The sequence below is a fragment of the Ursus maritimus genome, unplaced genomic scaffold (assembly GCF_017311325.1).
Source record: "Ursus maritimus isolate PB19 unplaced genomic scaffold, ASM1731132v1 scaffold_15, whole genome shotgun sequence".
Classification (NCBI taxonomy): domain Eukaryota; kingdom Metazoa; phylum Chordata; class Mammalia; order Carnivora; family Ursidae; genus Ursus; species Ursus maritimus.
The window spans coordinates 24,129,248-24,150,452 of record NW_024423897.1 but is presented as its reverse complement, the minus strand read 5'-3'; the positions used below and the strand labels follow the sequence as shown (position 1 = coordinate 24,150,452).

The following is a 21,205-nucleotide window of genomic DNA, read 5'->3' as shown; positions in this document are numbered from 1 at the left end:
ACTCTCATCTCGTTGGGCTGGAGCCTCTCTCGCTCGCTCCTCTCCAGTTCCCTTCCTATCTCAACACGGTCCCCACTGCAGAGTGACTGCCTGCAAACTTCCTTAGGGGATATATATCGCTACCAGTGAACCCCCACCGGAACTTCGGATCTTCATTGCAAGTTTGGCACTATCCACATAGTGTGTCAGAGCTGGAAGACTCTTGAAGATCATCTGGACAGGGGTTGGCAAACGCCTGGCATGCATGCCACGTGCTGCTCTCCTACACCCCTGCAGGACACACTCCTCCACTGAAGACCAATGCCCCTTCTCATTGTAGTCCTTCAGGGTCAGGGACAGAACTGGGCTCAGGGTCCAGTTCTCTTGACTCCTGGCCCAGAGTTCTCTTCATTCCCGGGACGCCTCCACCCATGTGACGTGTTTTCTGCTGGTCACTGGAAGCCACGAAGTGGGATGAAGGCCTCTTGGGGCACCTCACATACCTCAGGCTCTACAGTCTGAACGCTAAGCTTTGAGTATCTGTTCTGCTATTTACTGGGCATGTTGCTTCACCTTTTTGAGCCTGACTTTTCTCATCTGGATGAGATGAGAGAAGGATGTTGTCAGGATTCTATGTAAAGTCGGAGCATACTTTCAGGCATACAGCAAACATTCCAAAAGGTTAGCTTGTATTTTTTTGTTGTTACTGTTGTCGCTCAGACCACTATCAGAATCTTTCTTAGAATAGCCACCCAACCTGATAGTGTTTGTTTATTTAGAATCCCAAGCACATAAAGTTCATCAGAGAGTAAACCAGCAGGGTCTGCACAGGTACTCACCAAATCAATTATGCCAATATTATTCCAGCCTTGCATTATAGGGAGAAAAGAGATAAACATAGGGATGACCCAGCAGCCTCCCAGCATTAATGCGATGCGCAGAGGGGTCATCTTGTTCCTATAGACCAGAGGCTGGCAGCAGATGGCATAATACCTGGAGAGAGAAGAGAAGGCATGAGTGCCACAGGGAAAGAGGAATGAGAGGGAAAAGGAGGGAAGAATGATTGAGGAGAAAGAAGAGGGGAGAAGGAGCAGAGAGGAGAAGGAGTGTAAGAAGAGGAAATACTGGGAAGGAGGAAAATCAGAGGGGGAAGTAAAGAATAAAAATAAGGAAGAAAAGAGAAAATAAGGGGGGGAAGGCAGTGAGAGTGGGTAGTAGAGGAAGGAAAGATGACACCAGAAAAGGACAGAGGAAAGAAACAAGCAATTACATAATGGAATGGGATATTGGCCCATGAGTTCTGTGGACATAAATATCAACCTTAGATCACATCTGAGAGTCACCGCTGGAGTTGGCCCCACATCCCTCTTCCTCTCCCTGTCTCTGAGAAGCTTGATACACACCTGAGGGTTTGCTGTCTCAGGCATGGTTCCAACACTTACCTTCATGCCTGAGCACTTTGGAAGCTTCTGTCCAGCCCTCTGGACCACAGCATCCAGGCATCCGTGGCCTCCTTTGATAATAAAGTGAAGTCTCCCAGGCTCGGCCCTACATCTGAGTTCTAAGAACTGGATCTCAGATTTGCCCCCATCCTCTTGATCACCTGGCTATCCTGAGGTGAAATTCTAAGTCAGTGTTCCAGAGATCCCATTCTTCTCCCCGCTGCATCAAACTCACCTGAGGAGGCCCATTTAAAATGCAGAATCCAAGGATCTCCTGAATCAGAGTCTGTTGGGGAGGGAGTTTGCCATCTGACAAGTGGAAGTCATTGCTGCTGTTTGCTAAATATGTCCAGCTCCCCCTTCTGGGCCTCCTTATGGTTGGATGAGGCCAAGTGATTGGTCTGGCCAAGAAGTTGTGAACAGAGTTGACATGCACTACTTCTGGACTGGCCATTTAATTGTTTCTCTGATGCCAAGAATGTAAAATTTCAAATATTCCCTGCTCCATCAGGTCCTACCTAGTGGTAGAGACCACCTCGCCCTCCTTTTATTAGGGTCTGCTCTCCCTCACGGGACTCACTGCTTACCGGTGTTTGAGTCCATGTTCTGTCAGTGTACTAGCTTCCTTCTTTCCTCCAGAGAGAGAGGCAACCTGCTCCACTCAGTGATCTGGTCTCTGACTCCCAGACTGCTTCTTGCATGTTAGTCCAGTCTTGGAGATCAGCACCTTCAGGCCCAGGCAGGTCAGAGAATTTGACAAGAGGCAAAGTACTCCAGTGGGTCTATCAGCTATTTGTCTTTGGAAGTGTCAAAGAGTAAGTGCAAACAGAAAGCCTGGGGGATAAGTCTATTCTTTAAGATTTTGTACCATTTAATGATGAGACACCCCCTTATATTCCTCATTTTATGCAATTCACTTTAATTTTTCCCACCTCTTCTTTTCTTTTCTTAATTCAAAGCATAACTAACATAACAATGGGTATATTCTTTGAAGAGGTGGTGGTAGGATGAGTTGGGAGAGAGGGTGGAATAAGGAGGGCCCCCTCGGTGTTGGAACATGAGAAGTGGGTGCCTCAGGAGCTGAGAGGGGAGAATTATACTTTTCCCTCCAAGGCGTTCAGGGAGCAGCTGACCATACCACGCCAGGAGGCTTCCTGTGGCCAGCAACACAGTGGGTGGCTGACCTGGATCAGAGTACAAGGAACAACAGACCAAAGAATGGGAGAAAGGCTCACTTGGGAGCTCACTCTATCTATAAAACTGACATGGTAGCAAAATATAAGTAAAGATAATGCAGTAAAAGAATCATGTTTAGCTGGAATTCCCTCCATGATTTTGACTTATAAGAAAGGCAAATCATATCAGACTGACAAATTTTTCTGAATGGCTGTATTAAAAATCATCAGAGATTTATTACGAATATAGAATTAATCATGAATTTGGAGTATATGAAAGTATTTTTTTCCCCAAATTGTCCTCCCTTCCTCCTTTCCTGCTGGAGGGTCTAGATTAGACATTTGGTGTTTATCCATTTAGCATCGTTTTCCTTTCCTTTGGTAATAGCATCCCAAAGCCCTTGGGAATTGTCTCTTCTCTGTTGCTTTCGTGTTGTTTGGAGAGATAGTGACCCAATCAGACCTTCTCCTGGGACTCTGAATGCCATGTGGAGTGATGCAAAGATGGGGAAGTGAGTGGAGGTCCCTTGATACAGCAGCCTCCTAGTGGGGCTGGGAGTAGGTCCTGCTCCTTGGATCACTGGGCAACCATGCTCTTGCCTCTTTAGGTCTTCTTGTGTTAGCTCTTCCTTCAATTAAGTAAGTCACCACGTATCTTTCCAATAAATTCCTTTTTTGCTTAAGCTAGTGTCACAGATTGAGTTGTGTCCTCTCTCCCTTTCCTAACAGATATGTTGAAGTCCTAACCCTCAGTCCCTTGGAATATGACTTTATTTGGATATAGAGTCTTCACAGAGGTAATAAAATAAAAATAAGGCTGTTAGTGTGGGCCTTGATCCAATATGGCTGATGTCCTTAGAAAAAGGGAAATTTGGACATAGATTCAGAAATGCTCAGAGACTGAGGTTTGGAATGATGCTTCTGCAGGCCAAGGAACACCAAAGACTGCCAGCAAACCACCAGCAAACACCAAAGACTGTCAGCAAACCACTGCCAGCAAACCTCGGCTAAGAAGAGCCGAGGAAAAAATCCCTCCCCTACAGGTTTCAGAGGGAGTGTGGCTCTGCTGACACCTTGACTTCAGACTTCTAGCTTCCAGAACTGTGAGACAATACATTTCCTGTTCCAAGCCCCTAGTTTGTGGTACTCATTATGACAGCTCCAGGAAACTAACAAAGTTGGCTAAAGTCAGTCTCTTGCCAACAAAGTTTCCTGCCTCAGTAAAAATGATTTTGAATGTCAGACATATCCTTCATAGATACTTTGCTCTAGGTAAGAATCTCTTTGTTTGAGTCAATATACTTCCTGATGATAGCTCAAAGTTATAACATCCCTTCACTACCATCCCAAAGAAGGCAATCGAGGGCTAAGTGAAGAACGGATGTTGCCCTATCTCTGCTGTATAATGTATGATTTTTGAGGCTTGGAACAGATGTTAAGTGAAGACAAGATTTCGGGAATTTTGGTTGGATCTCCAATGTTACAGAAATCCAAAAGTTCAAAAGACAAGGCAAAATTAAGTATCTTGTGGAATAAAAGGTAAGTTTGAGGAAGCAGGATATTCTAGCTGCAGAGTCTTTAAACTTCCACATGTGGATAGAGATATTTAGAGGATCATACAGATGTTTAGACAACAGAATTTACAGAAGAAGACTTTAGAATATATATTTATATTAGTGCTCAGAATATTTTTGTGAAAGTCTTTCTTTCTAAGTCTTGCTTGGCCAGGGTGATTGCCTGATTCCCACGGCATGATGAATATCCTTGTTGCACAACAAAATATCTTCATGTTCGAAGTGGGTGGGAGAATGGGCAAAATAGGTGAAGAAGATTACGGGATACAAACTTCCAATTATAAAAAAAATAAGTCATGGGGATGTAAAGTATAGCCTAGGGAATATGGTCAATAATATTGCAATAACCATGTATGGTGACCAATAGGGGCACCTGCGTGGCTCAGTCGTTAAGCGTCTGCCTTCAGCTCAGGGAGTGATCCCAGCGTTCTGGGATCGAGCCCCACATCAGGCTCCTCCGCTGGGAGTCTGCTTCTTCCTCTCCCACTCCCCCTGCTTGTGTTCCCTCTCTCCCTGGCTGTCTCTCTCTCTGTCAAATAAATAAATAAAATCTTTAAAAAAAAATAACCACGTATGGTGACCAATGGCAACTAGACTTATTGTGATCATTTCATAAACTATGTAAGTGTCAAATCACTATGTTGTACATCTGAAAGTAATATAACATCATATGTCAACTATACTTCAATAAAAAAGAGTTAATTAGATTTAATATTTTTAAAAAAATGATCTCTCCATGGTCCAATGTTCTCACTTTATTTGCATTACCCTAGGTTACTAGGAGCTACTGCAACAGAGAAGTAAATAGTGGTGGCACATTTCCTTTTGAAGTACAACTTCAAGGGGGATACTGTGGATGTCATACACATTTTACCAATCTTTCCCCATTTGACCTATGCAGTCAGTACGCTGGACGACGGATGCCTGAAAGAAAGTTGCTTGGACAGCTCATTCCCTAGGAGCTCAGGGGGGGAATCCACCTGTGGTCTTCTGCACAGACAGCTGTAGAAAGTTACTCTTGCATGATGTGGGGAGGTTGGGTAAGCCTGAGAAAAGTCCTTCATCTCCTACTTTAAAAATCAGCAATCAGTAAAAGGAAAAAAAAAATTATTTTTATTTGAACTGGATTGCCTAAGTTGCAAGTGATATGTAAGGATGAATAAGAAAAATGCCAAATTGTGTCTAGGTATCTGTTTGACTTGTATCTTCCCCTCGACAGCATATTCAGCCTGATGCTGTCTTAAGATTGACATATTTGATTTTCAAGTGGCATGTAGTAGAAAATATGAGGTTTTTATTTGGAGCTCAGATCACAGAGGCCACTTGACTGATGGGTTCAAGATTCTTACTGAGGCTTTGACACTCTTGAGGCAGCTGCCCTGAATAAGCCACATCATATCCTTTTATCTTTCCTGATAACTTTTTAATCTTTGCTTTCTAGCAATGAATCGAGAAAAATAAACATCCTCTTGAAGTCTGCATTCAAGAATCTAAATTAAGTAGGTGAAAATAAACATCACTGAATAAAATGATTAATAAAACTTGAGTCCGAGTGTTAACTAACTAATGGAGTTTCCTTGAAATTTTTAACCTTTGTCTATGGATCAAGGACCAGACAGAAATCTGATAACTTGACTGTTACCTTTCGTGGTTGCTATTTAATTCCTATATTTGAATTATATTACCCCTGCAAGTAACGAAATTATTTACCCTATCGTGAACTGCCCCCAAAACACATATAAAATACCACTAGGCAGAAGTAGCTTAATTTGCAAGCTCTTTGGAGATCAGGCAAAGTGCTTTGGCTGACTGAACGGTTACTATACAATTACTTACCAAGGGCTCTCCCTGTATTATCTCATTTAGTCCTCAAAACTACTCCTGAGACAGGAACTATAAAGGCACCCACTTCGTAGATGAGGAAACAAACACACAGCTGTGTCAGGCTGTGCCCATGGCGAGAGCGGAGCCGGGATCTGGTCCAGGCAGTTGGAGACAAGGACCAGAACATCAACTCATCACTATCACTTCACTCTGCCACCTTCCCTATGTCCTCAAGGAATTATTCTAATTCTTGAAAAGCCACTTTAGAAACAATCAAAACACTGAATCTCAGAACTTGTAGGATCTTCAGAATCCTGCAATCCCCAAATCCTCTTTAAAACGAAGTGTATCCAGGCCTGTCTGAATGCACGAGGGCCTGGGAATTCACCACAGCCCACTGCACTACTTCCTAAACTTAAGAATATCCTGAAGTTAAAGAGAGCTTTTACATTTTTCTGAAGTCTTAGTTTCTGTAGGAAACATATACCCAGTTGGATTCGAACCAGGTTGATTTTGCTCACCAACGGGTACTTGCCAATGTCTGGAGACATCTGTTGTTGTCACAACTGGGAAGGGTGATGCTACTGGCAACCAGTGGGTAGAGGTCAGAGATGCTACATGTCTCACAATGGACAAGACAGCCCCGCACTCCCCAACAAAGAATCATCTAATTTACAATGTCCACAGTGGTGAGGTTAAGAACGCTTGGTTTGGAGGAGGTGATATGCACCAATAGTGGGGTTCCGTGTCCTCTGCATACGCTACGGTGTGCCATTACCTCCTAAGTGTGGCTGTACAATGACAGCACAAGACTCCACTGCATTCTCTACAGACCAGAGAAGACTAGAACATCGCCTTCCACCCTGCTCACGGTAACTTAATACAGCCTGGGAGACAGCCAGCAGTACAAGACACCTGTACTCCCTCAAAGAGCTAAGGTCTACTACAGGAGGTGAGCAAAGTCCACCTCGCTTGATTTATAAGTTCCAGAAATGTTTGGCTCATTTACCACTATATCCCCAATGCTTTGTACAACGCTAGATAGAGGGGATGCTCACAGAATGGGTTGAATAAATAATAAACCCTTAGTCACTACCATTTAAAATAAATTCCATTACAATGTGGGACCAAGTTTTGGGGATGTAAAGGTCATAGTTAGTAGAGGGGTGGAAAGGTTTTCTCCAATAAGTGTCTTTTAAGGTGGACACCAGAGCCTCGGTAAGGATGGTAGAGGAGAACGTGTAATCCATGTACTGTAAACAGTATGGACAAAGTCCAGAAGACAGAAATCCTGTATGTAAAATAAATCCATAAATCTATATCCACATAGCCACATAGCCATATAAACATAAAACGACTACAAGTTAGGTGGACCACAAAGTGTTTGCAAGGAAGTAGAAAAAAATACGTCTAAAAAGGCCAGCTGAAGGGCAGTGGTTCTCAAATTGTAGCATGCACCAGAACCACCTGGAGCGTTGGCTCAAACACAGGCCGCTGGAAAACCTGGAATGGGGCCAAGAATTCACATTTCTGATATGTTCCTGGGTGACGCTGCTGCCGGTGGTTTGGGGACTCTGAGAACCACTGTGTCAGAGTTTTTGCATGTTATGCCAGGATGAGTCACCAAAAGATTTCTGAACTGGAAAACATCCATTGCGATCAACACTGCCATGCTCTCTGCTGAAGAAGATGAATTACAACAAATTCAAGATAAAGGATTGTGGGTTCGCAAGCGAGGTGGACAGTGTTCATCACGGAAAGCAGTTTTGTCTCATCTTTGGAATAGATTTAGCTACAAGATCTGTTCTCTAGACTTCCTTTGGACAAGTCCCATTCCTCTTTAATTAGAAAACTTTTACAAAGTGGTTAAATGAATGCTCAATCCAGATGGCCAGGATTAACTAAGATGTGGCATGGGTTTTTGCAAAGAAACATCTTATGCAAAAACATTTCAAACTATTGCTTATCAAACTCCATTAAAACCCCCGTTGATAGACCAGCCACTAGCTTCCCCAACTGCAGCCATGTGTAAATGTGTGATCAAATTGCTTTTAAATATCTCTGGGGACACAATTTACTTTGACAACTCTTAGAAGATAGTCATGTATTTTAAGCTCCATGCTAATCTCTTCCCCACTCGTCCTGCAATTAAGGAAAATTCTTCCTCCTCACTTCCTGCCATCCAACCACAGGGAAAGCAGAAGGAGCAAGGAGAGTAACTTGGAACCTTAGATTCTCAGAATTAGAGAAGATTTTAGTAGTCAACTTTATGTCTTGATCTGGGTATCAAGTCTCCCTGTCTTCCCCATTCATCAGCTCTGTGGTCTCAGGATTAGTTATGGGACCTCTTCATGATGCAGTTTCCTCATGTGTAACGTGGGAATCATTATGTCCACCTCCCTGAATGATGGTGAGAGCCGATGAAATAATGTTTTTAAAATAGAAAGTTCGTGGCACATAAAAATTAATAAATAATAGTTATTATTTTTACCTCTATTCCTTCTGATCTTTTATGTAGATATCTAAGCATATAAATATATATATATATATGTAAGAATTCATATATATATGTAAGAATTCATATATATATGTAAGAATTCACACACACACACACACACACACACACACACACACATATATATATATATATATATAAATTCAAATAGATTCAAATACATTTTGGAATCAGGGGCTCTAAATTATTTAACAAATAAAATGGAATTCACCTGGTTCAACATCTTTCCTAGTACTCAGTTATAAGAAAAAAATGGTGAGTGAGTTGGTCCCTAAAGGTGAATGGAATAATAACACACTGCTGTTTAAGCCATTAAGTTTTGGGGCAGATGTTATATAGATAACCACAATAAGTAAACAAGTAATATATAGTCTGGGGTAACTGTGGGGTTCACTGGCTGGATAGCAGTCCTCCCTCCAGTAGGGGGATCTAGCCACATTTTGTGGCAGAGCTCTGGAAAAAGAGATTTATCTTTCTGCTTGTAGTAACTGGTTTTGTAATATTCTGGTTCTCCTTTGAAGAGATGGAGAAGCAGTAGCAGCTTCGAGAAAAGCTAAAGGGCTTTTGCTCCCCGAGGGGCTTGGCAAGCAGCCAGTCACCTAGAGGATCAATGAAGAAGACCTCAGCAGGGATATCCATCAGGAGCCCAGGACATGAAGGGGGGCCGAGAATGTAGCCAAGAGCAGAGGTAGAACTTGGGTTCCAGGAAGAAAAAGTTGTGGGGGCAGGGGGCAGGGAGAGATGCCTTTCCATCAGAGATCTGAAGGGCATCCGACTGAGCCTCTGCAGGAGCCACAATCCCACGTGCAATCTGCAGATTTAATGCTTATTATGCTCCTCTCTGTTAAATATTCATCTGTACCTTTAAGATCAGAAAACTTGCAAGAAAGGGAGTATCAGCTATCTAGGAAGGGGTCTCCTTGAGTTATTATAGACTAAAGAAAAGGGATAATCTGCCAAAACTGTCATCTAAAAACATCGTGGCAGGGCTTACTGGACACACACAAAGGTGTCCAAGGTATATGTTAGGACATGTGTGAACTGATCGAGCTGCCAGCAGACACTGGATGACTGCCCCCTCTACCCTTCCAGACTCAGCTCAAGGGTCCTATCACCTTGAAAGTTCTTTGTGCCCCCCTCCAAAAAAAAAAAAGAAAAAAGAAAGAAAAGAAAAACACTAGGAGAGTACTCTTTCTGGATTGGTTCCCCATCTCTGTCCTGTTTTTTCACAGTAGTTTGCATATGCCCGTGACACAGCACCTCTCCAGTTGCACCGTAATTATCTGTTCTCTCTGCTACAACCACCACTATTCCTACTATACGTGCCACCCACTCACTGAGGGCACACTATGTGGCAGGAGGTGTATTCTACATTGTATCTAATTCCTATAGCAACTCTGCAAGGGAGCTCTCATTAGCTACACTTTTCCCCCTTTACTTTTCTTTTTTTGGGGGGGGTTGGAAGGGGAAGAGGGAGAAGAGCGCAGAGCCTGGTAGGAGCCTCAATAACACGACCCTGAGATCATGATCTGAGCCAAAATCAAGAACAACCCAGGCACCCTTCATTATCCACATTTTAAACACGAGGAAACTGAACCCCAGAGAGTTCAATCCACTTGTCTAATATCATACGGCCAGGATACAGTAAAACTGGGACTTAAACCCGTATCTGCCGAAGTCCATGCTCTGGTAATGCTGGTAAATAAAGGGGCCAGTTTAGATCAAAGCAACCCTATTTAAGAAGAAGAAGGAGAATATGCAGCCCGCCCAAAAGCTTTTTGAGCTTAGGACACGAGGAAAAAATTTAAATATATTTAAATAATTTAAAGATACATACCTGATAGATAAGATAATATACAGGAATAATAGCTAAAAACCTACTGCAACAATCAAGAAATGGGACTGGGAAAAGGAGTGAAGAGGAAGAAGATGGACTGGAAAGATATTTACGAAAACACATCTACAATTTGGCATCCCCCTGGTCATGATGGATAAGTCAAAGATGACCTCAAAGAACCGCATGTAAATGACTAAAAGATGACTAAGAGACGCACCTTTGATGTACAAAGTAGTAGCGGGCATTAGTTTATGATGGAAATTTCCACTTTGGGCACACTGGAATTAAGAAGACAGACAGAAGCTTAAGGCAAGATGCTGAAGAGGCAGGTAGAGATGGGAGCCCTGAGTCCAGCACGGGACAAGACTGCAGGAGAGATGAGAGCGTGGTGCAGGTGAAGCCACTAAATGGGTGAGCTCTCTGAAGGAAAAGGGAGAGATGCCCAGTGCTGGCAGGCTGAGGGGCTAACCTTGAAGAACTGAGTGTCATTCAACAGAAAGAAAAAGAAGCAGCTACCAGTGCCTGGGAAGGCACCCACAACAACCAGTAGAAATTTGCATTTGGAAGGGAAAACAATAATGGAACGATACTGTGGCTAACATTTACTGAATGCTTACTATGCACCATGCACAGATTCGTGTTCTCGGCAGGCACTCAGTTATTTATTCTTCATAAACTCCCAAGAGATGGTACTATTATTAATATAATGTTACAACTGAGAAGATAAAACCCAGAAAATTTAGGTAACTTCTCAAGATTACACAACTAATAACTGCTGAAGGAGGGGCTGAATCCAGGCAGCCTAGCACCCCAGGCCTCTTCCTTAACTACTTGTTACATTGCATGTTCTAGAAGGGTAGAAAAATGAACACCAAAGTCTGCCCAAGCAACCACAAGTCGCATCTCAGAGCATCAGCTAAATGTGCCTGGAGCAGCTACAGGGGACCGATTGGAAGAGCACAGGGACAGGTGAGTTGAAGGCTGACTCTCAAGGAGCTTCTAGTCCAGGGTGAGAAGGACATAAACCAATGATTAAGATAAGTAATAACTGATATTTAACATTCTCTGGGCACTCAGAGGAGGAAGAAACAACAAATCTTTGGAAGCCTGGCCAGTTGGTAGAGAAGGTGACACAACTTGTCTGAATATTGAAAGGTGAATGTTCATCAGGAAAAGAAAAGGAACGCAAGACACAGGTAGCAACACGTGGCTCTGAGGAAACATATCATGCCCAGGATATGAGAACAGATCACTCATGGGTGGGAGCTGAGGTAGGAAAAACAAACTGAGGACATGCTGGGAAAAGCGCTGAAAGACAAGGTAAGAATTTAGTCTATAGTTTATAAGGTGTCACTGAGAAACCTCTGGGACTTTGCACATGCTGTTTTCTGGAATCTTCTTTCCCCTTGCCTCCTCTTCTTCCCCTTTACCTACTGACATCTGCATATTCCACAGATCCCAGCCTCACCGTTACTTCCTCCCAGAGCTTCCCCTGCTGTGGAGGCCAAGTGCTCCTTGATTTCAATGGCCACCATTTTACCATAATTCCTTATTTACTACCTGTATGCCCCACTAGACTAAAAGCTCTGTGATTCAGAGCTTTTTCTGGTTGTTCGCCACTGCACGTCCACAGCTCCGGTCAGCTCTTAGCAATTAGTAAGTGCTCCAATACATATTTGATGCAATGAATATAAAAATAAGAGTTCATATCCTCTAGCATGAGATTCACTCAACAAATATTACAATTATGTACAAAACATGAAGCAGGCCTCAAAGAGTATGTGAGAAGGGGAAACATAATATGTTTCCTTGCAGAAACACATTTCAATCCCATTGGGAAGACAAATGTAACTGTGTGACACAAGTTCACAATGACAGACACTTTTCACATATACGTTACAAAACTGAGCGGTGCCGCAGGGAGATCATTAAGAAGTGCAGACACGTTTATCTCTAGCATAGGATGAAATATGCAACCTTTGAGTCAGAATCATATGTTTAACAAGTAAACCTGTTTTAAAAGAAAATCTGCGACTGAGACATGGTTGGAAGAGTTTTTGCAGATAAAACACATCACGTTCTAGGGCTGCCAAGGGAAAGGGTGGCAATTTGGTATCAATGACGAAAACTTGCAATGCCGTAGAGAAGGGTATACTGAGTGAAGTGAAACATTTTAAAGGGGATTGCATTTGGTGCCAAATACAGGACAAAGTACAGCAGTGATGAGGGACAGGGGATCAAAATGGTTAAAAGTCTAAAAAGTTTGGCCTATGAAGCCAGTGGAAGGATCTAGGGATGTTTGGCCTAAAACAAGAAGAGGTAGGAATAGCAAACCTTTGTCTTGTTGTGGAGGCTCGAGATAGCCATAAAGATATCTGCACGTCCCTCAGCCACCCTAAAAGTAGCTGATGTCTGCTGTTCTTGTCTGCCCAACATCCTTCTTCCAGAGGCAACTGCTGTTCTCCCATGCCATACGCTGTCATGGCACCTCACCTCTGTCCAGCAACCACGATGTGTCATCCCTCCATGGTGACTGGTCAAGACAAAAGTGACTCAAGCAAAGGTAGACAAAGTTTTTCCACGAGAAAGAGTATCTAGGTTTCTTCTCCGGTGGACTCATGAGTTAAGGATGGCTTAAGACCCATTTTTCTTTTTTTTTTTTTTAATGTTTTTTTATTACATTATGTTAGTCACCATACAGTACATCCCTGGTTTCTGATGCAAGGTTCAATGATTCATTAGTTGTGTATAACACCCAGTGCACCATGCAATACGTGCCCTCCTTACTACCCATCACCAGTCTATCCCATTCCCCCACCCCCCTCCCCTCTGAAGCCCTCAGTTTGTTTCTCAAGACCCATTTTTCTAACCCCAGCCTGAGACTGACTCCAATAAGAACACAGCATAGGGACAGAAAGATCAGATATAAAGAGAGGAACACAGAGAAATGTACAGAGACAGAGAGAGAGACGGACAGAAAGAGAAGGAAGAGGCAGAGGAAGAAGAAAAGGCAGAGACAAGAAGGAGAGGGAGACAGAGACCGAGGGAGAGAGCGAGCCTAGATGGCATTGTTTAAACCATGCCGAGAGCCATGTCTGCAGCCAGGCTTTTTAGCTAACTGAACCAACCAATTTATTTTCTGTCACACGCTGCTGAAAAAGATCTTGCTAATACATCATCTGAGAAGCAAGTTGGTCAAAACACTACATTCAGGAAATTCATTGGGATATATACAGGGAAAGCCCTTTTCTAAGGCTTATTTTGAACATATATCCATTTGTGTAAACTAAAAATACATTCACTGAAGTTTGCTTCTTGCACATAAAGTGACCGGAACTGGCAGGGAGTTACTATTTCCGGTGGTCACCTCTAAGGTTTGCAGCTGTGGAGGGGCAAAGGGGAATGAAGACCTTTTTAGGTTCTACTTGTAAACTGATGGCATTTTTTTTTTTTTTTACAATGCTCAGGTATTACTCTCATGCTTGTTAAAAACTGTGATGATTAGGGGCGCCTGGGTGGCACAGCGGTTAGGCGTCTGCTTTCGGCTCGAGGCGTGATCCCGGCGTTACAGGATCGAGCCCCACGTCAGGCTCCTCCACTATGAGCCTGCTTCTTCCTCTCCCACTCCCCCTGCTTGTGTTCCCTCTCTCGCTGGCTGTCTCTATCTCTGTCAAATAAATAAATAAAATCTTAAAAAAAAAAAAAAACTGTGATGATTAGAGGAGAGGCTGCTGCAGTGGGTCAGGTGGAAGGTCATGACCTGGGGCTGGACCAAGGAAGATGGATGGGAGGGTCAGGGGCAGGAAGAGTGTGCTGACCCTAGGAGATGGTGAGGGCTCCCACCGGGGGTGAATCCAGGGCATCCTGTGAGAAAGCAGAGGGGACATGGCCAGAAAGATGTCTGTGCTCTCTGCCTTGCTCAGCCCTCAGACGGAACTCGTAGGCTAATGTCAAAATGTTCTCAGTGACTTGAGAATGTGCTGGTCTAAGGAGCACTTTCAGCCAAAGGCTGTCATGGATATTCCTACGTTCAAGAAGTGTCAACATCTAGCCAAGGGAAAACTGAAGTTTCAAACTTATATTTTAGAAGTTAGTGATGTCTCCCAACCCCAATCCAACGGATTGTCCAGGCTTGCTAGGACCGCTCCCAACTGCCCCCACATATAACGGTCTGGTGCAATTTCATTCATAATCAATCCTTCTCTCTCTTTCTGTCTCTGCCTATCTCACACTCACTCATGTATGCCTAGATACAAACATCTCTATATTTATTTTACAAAAGTGGAATTATTCTGAACATTAAAATCTGACACTTGTTCTTTTGTTTTTTTCCAAATAACACACCACTTAGATATCTTTCTAGGACAATGCACCTAACTATTTCTCGTGGTTTTTAGTGGCTGCATTAAAGCAGTACTCTGTGACAAGACACTTGGTTGGTTTTCATTCACCACAGAACCTTAGATTCAAAATAATCAACTGTACTATAATGCTTTTAATGCAGTTTTCGGTCTCCCATGACCCATACTATGTGATGCATGTAGTTTAATTATGCTTTGGAAATGATTTTTAACAAGGCAATAAACTTTCATTAATAGGATTCAATTCTCAAAGCGCCAGGAAGCACAGTGGATGGAGCACTGCAGTTGGGGAAAAGCATTTTATAATATTAATGGAGTCCTACATCTTGCTTTGATCCAGAGGTCTGCCATCCGGGCGGAATTAAGAATCTCAGTGAGTGCTCTTGCCTGGGGAGCACTACCCTAGATCAGTTGTCCCCACAGACTCATGGTAGCTCCCGAGAGGAAGACAAAACATCTTGTCAGGAATCACATGATGAGCCGTGGCAGCTCACGTCACTGACACACTCGCTCTGTGCTCTGGCCCAGCCCAGCCCAGCCCCACTGTCAGGCGGGGAGGGACACAGCAAAGCAGAAGCTAGATGATAAATAAAAGCACACTCTTCCAGGCTAAGGTGCTGTGTTGTCATGTTCAGGTGGACCTTCCACCCCAATGAGGATATCACCGTAGGGACAGGAGATGCTAGGGACAACTGGCAAATTTCCCAGGCTCCCTGAGGAAAGCAAACCAAATGAAACCATCTGACTCCATCTTATTTATGGTATCAGAGGTTTTGATGTCCACTGTCAGAGAAGGAAATGGAACTAGTGGTGGCACAGAAAGAGAATTTTTGAGAGAATTCCCTCAAAAAGGGAGTGTACTGAACACTCCATTTGTTGCACAGCGTTTACCAAATACCTAAATCAGTATTTATGTAATTACTGGTTAATTGTTAATTTCCCCATTAAAAAGGTAAATTCCATGAGGGCGGGACCCTGTCCTTATTCATATCTTCGCACTTTCTCCCATCAGGAGAGATATTCCACATATGAGTGGGATATAAGAAACAAAACAAATGAACAAACAAACAAACAAAAGAGGCAAAAAAACCCAGACTCTTAAATACAGAGAACAAACATGGAGTTGCCAGAGGGAAGTGGGGGGGGATGGGTGAAATAGATAAAGAAGAATAAGAAGTACAAACTTCCAGTTACAAAATGAACAAATCACAGAGATGGAAAGTACGGCATAGGGAATACAGTCAATAAAATTGTAACAACGTTGTACGGTGACAGATGGTCCCTGCACTTATCGCGGCAACCATTAAGTAATATATAGAATTGTCGAAGCACTGTGTGTACACCTGAAAGTAATATAACACGGCATGTTAATCATACTTCAATAAAAAGACTATAAATGGAAAAAAATGTTAAAGAATCGATTTAAATCGCAATTGTACTAAATTTTACGAAGCAGAATTGGTTTGATGGGGTCAGAGACAGCTTCTGGAAAGAGGAAAGGATTGAGCTAAAATCTGAAAGACAAGCAGGAGAGGAGGGGGCAAAGGAGCCTTCCAGGCAGAGGGAGGAGGTAAGGTCCTGGGATGGCTGAGCACAGAGCACTGGAGAGAGAAAGAAGGCCACGACAGCTTGCAGCCGAGGGAGTGAGGCTGGCAAAGGGCATCAAGTGAGGCTGGGGACACAGACAGGAGACAGATGGCACAACACCCTACAGGCCAAGGAGTCTGGTCCTGTCCTCAGTACGATGACAGCCATTGAAGGGTTTCAGGCAAAGGAGCAAGATCAGAGTTGCATGGTTGGCTCTGGCAATGAGACCTTGTAAGGGACGAGCAGATTGGAGGAGGATAAAGTAGATGTGGGGAGAAAAATTAGGAGGTTGCAGAGGTGGCTTATGCAAGAGATGACATTAGTTTGGACCAGGATAATAAAGATGGAGAGTTGGCTCTGTTTAGGAAGGAAAATCAGTAGGACTTACTGTTGAAATGCAGGGGGTAAGGAAAGACCACAGTAAGAATAACTACCTGATTTCTGGATAATGCATCTGCTTAGAGAAGCTAGTCACTGAGGAGGTCCAAGTTCCATAAGAAGGATCATGAGGTGCATGGATAGTTGTGGAAAACTGAAATTAACATCCACTAGCACTGGCGTACGGTGCCTACACCAGACCAATGCTATGCCTTCAATGGACTATCTAACTTAATCCTAACTGCAATCCTATAAAATAGATGCTATTGCCCCCATTTTTAGAGATGAGAAACCTGAGCTCGGAAAAGCTTAGTAACTTACCACCAATCTCAGAGCTAAACATTGGCAGAGCTGGGATTTGAACCCAAATCTCTTCCGTTCTAAAGCAGATGGTTCCTAAGGACCAGCCCATCCTGCTTCATGACAGCTCCCACCTACTCTGGGCAAATGTCATGATTTCGAAAGAACCTGAGAGTTAATCTGGAACTCTGAAGCCAAATCCCCCTAGGGAACCCTCAGTCCTTCCTCCAGGACAGCTCAGAGTAAATTTTCCACATCAGGAAGACGATTCTACACGTCCCCCCATTCTTCACTCCCTATTCAGCTCATTTTCTTCCCCTTGCTATTGCTCAAAACTGAAGGTTACCTCCAGTTGCCATGACCCCCTCAACTTTGTCTTCTCCAAGTTCCTGTAATACTTTCAGTCTTGGCACTCATTTTTGGGCAATAATCACATGCAGGCTACCCTGCAAGATTTCCGTGCGTTTTCTACTCCCTGACATTTGATTTCTTCTCATGCGAACTTTCATTCAGTATATAATGACTGTCTTCAAGTCTTTCATGCACTGAAGTCAGATTGTTGTAAATAAGCTAATAAACACACATTTCAAACTATGACATGCTATGGGTCCGGCTGCCAACCAACAGCTCAGTTTTACCCATGTCACTATCTGTGGCTATAGAGTCTCATTCTACGTGCATTTCACTTCAGCACATTCAACTACGTGTTCTTGGTAGAACAAGAGAAAGAACGAGCACAATGTAAACAGAGCCAGCCATTACGCCTGCCGTTCCAATCAGGAAGCCCCTGTCCCATGGGACAGATGAATCCGCTGTTCCTGCAGCTGGTTTCAAGCCCTCAGGACCTTCCCCAGTGTGAGTAACTCTCTGGACAGACTCTGATTTTCATGTTTAAAGACACATATTTTAGAAACAACACAATCTCTAATTTTAGTCAACTGCTTTTCCTATCCCACAATTAAAGAAACAGTGACCTGTCCCTAGACTGGGGGAAAAACTGGGTCTATTGGACTCTTCCAGAGACAGGAAAAGTTTGTCTCTGCTCATTCTGATAACATGTGACTTGCACACCGCACTTTCTTTTGGGAAGTACCCCCTAAGATATGAATACCGTGATGGCGGCTTATGATCCGATAATCATAGGACCTTTAAATTGCATTCTGCTTTTACTACTGAATACAAACGAGCAGGAACTGGAAAATAAAAAGTCCCAATACAACTGATAAATGTACATCTCAAACAAATAAGGCGAAGATGGAAATCATTAGGTCTTCTGAAGTGAAATGTGAAGAAAAAGAACAAAATTCTGCAAAAGAATTACCCCGCATCCCTCAGACAAGCAATTACTGGAGATTTTATAATTAACTTTCTGGAGAAGATTCTCCAAGTTGCCTGCACATAAAATCATGACACGGACACATTATTCGGGAGGAGGTCATGTGTAAACATCAGACTATCATTCTGGACCAGCCCTTCTACCTACGGGACAGGTGTTTTAATTCTTACTCCCTCAGAGTTTTGTTCATGCCGTCGGTATAAAATCTAGAGCTCTACAGGACATCTGATTGCCGCTACCTGTCACGGTCCCGACTGTGAGCTCCCAGCAGGCAGGTTCTAAGCCTTACAAACCTCTGTGTCTACAGGACCTCAGAGAGGGCCTTACTAAAAAAGAGCCCTCTGCAGAGACTGGAAAGTGGGGGAACCAGTGAGTAACCAGATCTATCCCTCTGAGATTCACCGCTTCTAACGAACTAGGGAAGAAAGAAAGGCGTGGCCCAACAGCCATCAGGTCCTTGTCCCCAGCATGGAGTTCCGTGGTGCACATTTCTCTGTCCTTACCTATCCAGAGAAATGCAGCACAGGTGAAAAATCGATGCCGTCGTGAGCAGGACGTCTAGAGATGTCCGGACGAGGCAAAACATCTCCCCGTAAATCCAGATGTCCTGAACCAGCTCGATGGCGCCAAAGGGCATCACCAGCACCGAAACCAGCAGATCCACAAAGGCGAGAGATACAATGAAATAATTGGTTTTTATCTTCCTGTGAGTGAAAACGCAGAAGGGAGAAGGCAGGGGGAGGGACAAAGGAAAGAAAAGTCAAGTGCGCAATGCATTCTGTGAGATTCCCTTTCCCTTCTGTCACACGGCGGCGTGCACGGTCCAGCCACGCCTGACTTCTCCATACCCCCTGGCACCCTAATCCCTCCCATCTTCTTCCCCGAGGCCACATGGGCCTGCTTTGAGCCCCCATGCGTGGAACCCCTCCTGGGGGCCTAACGAGGAGGAGGCTGCTGTCTCTCCCCACCTGCCCTTCCCTTCAGGCCTTGGTTTATTCTCAGGGGACCCTCCCAAGGGGCCCTCCTCACAAATAGTGTCAAATTCCGCTGTTTCCTCTCTGAGACTGACTACTGTGTGCCTCACATTTGTGACACTGGTCAGAATTGTGCTTTCACACTTTCTTTGCATCATCCCTGGATTCTTGCACGCCTTGCTTAGAGAGGAAGGCCACAGATCAGGCAGCACTGGATCTTTTATGCCCCTTTATGGCCTGGTGGCTCTTGATCCAGGCTGAACCCTCGAATCACCTGGTGGATTTTTATAAATATTAATGCCCATGTCTCTCCCCAGATCAATGAGTTCAGAGACTTTGGGTGATTAACCCACCTACCCACCCCCCAGGGTTTCAGATAAAATAGAGGACTCCTAGTTAAATTTCAATTTCAAATAAACAACGAATAACTATTTAGCATAAGTATGTTCCAAATACTACATGGGACATACTTATACTACACATTAGCAATTTTCAAAAGGTCTTCAGGTGATTTTAACTGCAGCTGGGTTGAGACTCATGAAGTGGAAAGAGAAGAAGACACAGGTTTAAATCCTAGATCAGTCACTGGGCAACCACCCCTTCTCTGAACCACTGATTAAGAGGGGAGGTTAGATTAGATATGCCCTCAACCTATTATCAAACTCGCCCCCCAAAAACCCGAAGTTAAACACAAGAAAAAAGACGGGACAGAGATGCGCGTAAGGGCTTAATGTTAGTCATGGGGACTCATGTGTGATCTTTTCCCTGCTCTATTTCACAACCTCATTTCCCTTTCATGATTACAAATTATAATGGAATTCATAGTTCAGACCCCAACTGTCCAGGGAGAGCCTGGAACTCTACCCCGGTTTCCTACCGAGGTCTCCTCCTGCTACTCACCTGAGCTGCCTGTCCCTGCACACAGCCGCCATCACCAGCAGGTTCCCCAAGATGGCCGTTAGGATAACCGCTGAGAGAAACGCGAGCAGCACGGCCTTCTCCACTGACCCAAAACCCTCCTTGGAACTGGAAGACACACACGCACACACACGCACACACACACACAGAATTAAAGGAAACTCTGAGACACAGGAAAGAAAATTAATTTTTTCCCTCATATATCTTTAGGAAGGTAACTTCAGCATCAGCAGCTGTAGTGCACATTTATTGTGCACCCAGTGTATGCCAATGTCTGTACCTGTCACTTTACCTGTTATCCTAGTTAACTCCCACATAATGAGCAGGAGGCTCAGAGAGGGGAGTTAACTACCCTGAAACTGCAGTTATTCTCCATCAGAGAGCTTGTGACTCTCCTTCAGAGCCCTTACCTCAGCTCGTGCTCAGAAATGTATTTGGTGGATTCCTGTTCTGTGCCCTCCCCAGCTAGAATGTAAGTTCCACGAGGCAGAGACCGTGTCTGTTTTATCCACTGATGCATTCAATTTCAATGCATCACTCAAATTTGTCGGATGAAGGAAAGATGGCGTTGGATGAATGAATGACAGTAACCTGAACCAGGGTCAGCATGAACACAAGGGCCACCCTGTCTCTAGAACCCTATCCCTGCCCATGTGGAAGCAGCTGTGTACAGGTGGGCTGTCCAAAGGAGAGGTCGTGGCTTGAAGGTTTTTCTAACAAAGGTGACCTGAATTAACTCATCTCAGATTCTGTGAAGTCCATTGCAAAGACAGTGCCAATAAATATGCTCAGGGGCTCCTTTCACTGCCCTGAATCCTATTTCTTTTGGTCCCCAACATCACAGCTCAAATCTGTGTTCTTGTCAATTTCAGCATCTGATTTCGTCCTATAAACCCTGCCTTCTCAGTGCAAACTCAGCATTTTGTTTTATTAATTTGGAAGCAAGTGTCCCATCGATGAAAGCATAAGATCTGCAGGTTATTAAGAAGCTACAAGAAAAAGTTT

General features: G+C 43.8%; 1 protein-coding gene across 1 annotated transcript in view; it reads right to left on the bottom strand.

Annotated features, from left to right (window-relative positions):
• Nucleotides 1–20,720, bottom strand: part of HTR4 (5-hydroxytryptamine receptor 4) — a 45,700-nt gene extending 24,980 nt beyond the window's left edge. Inside the window, exons 1-4 of the mRNA XM_040630619.1 lie at nt 20,611–20,720; nt 20,183–20,308; nt 18,812–19,012; nt 819–972 (exon numbers count right to left, since the gene is read on the bottom strand). Of these exons, the coding sequence (XP_040486553.1) occupies nt 819–972; nt 18,812–19,012; nt 20,183–20,308; nt 20,611–20,720 (591 nt within the window). The remainder of the gene's footprint in view (nt 1–818; nt 973–18,811; nt 19,013–20,182; nt 20,309–20,610) is intronic.
• Nucleotides 20,721–21,205: the final 485 nt, after the last annotated feature.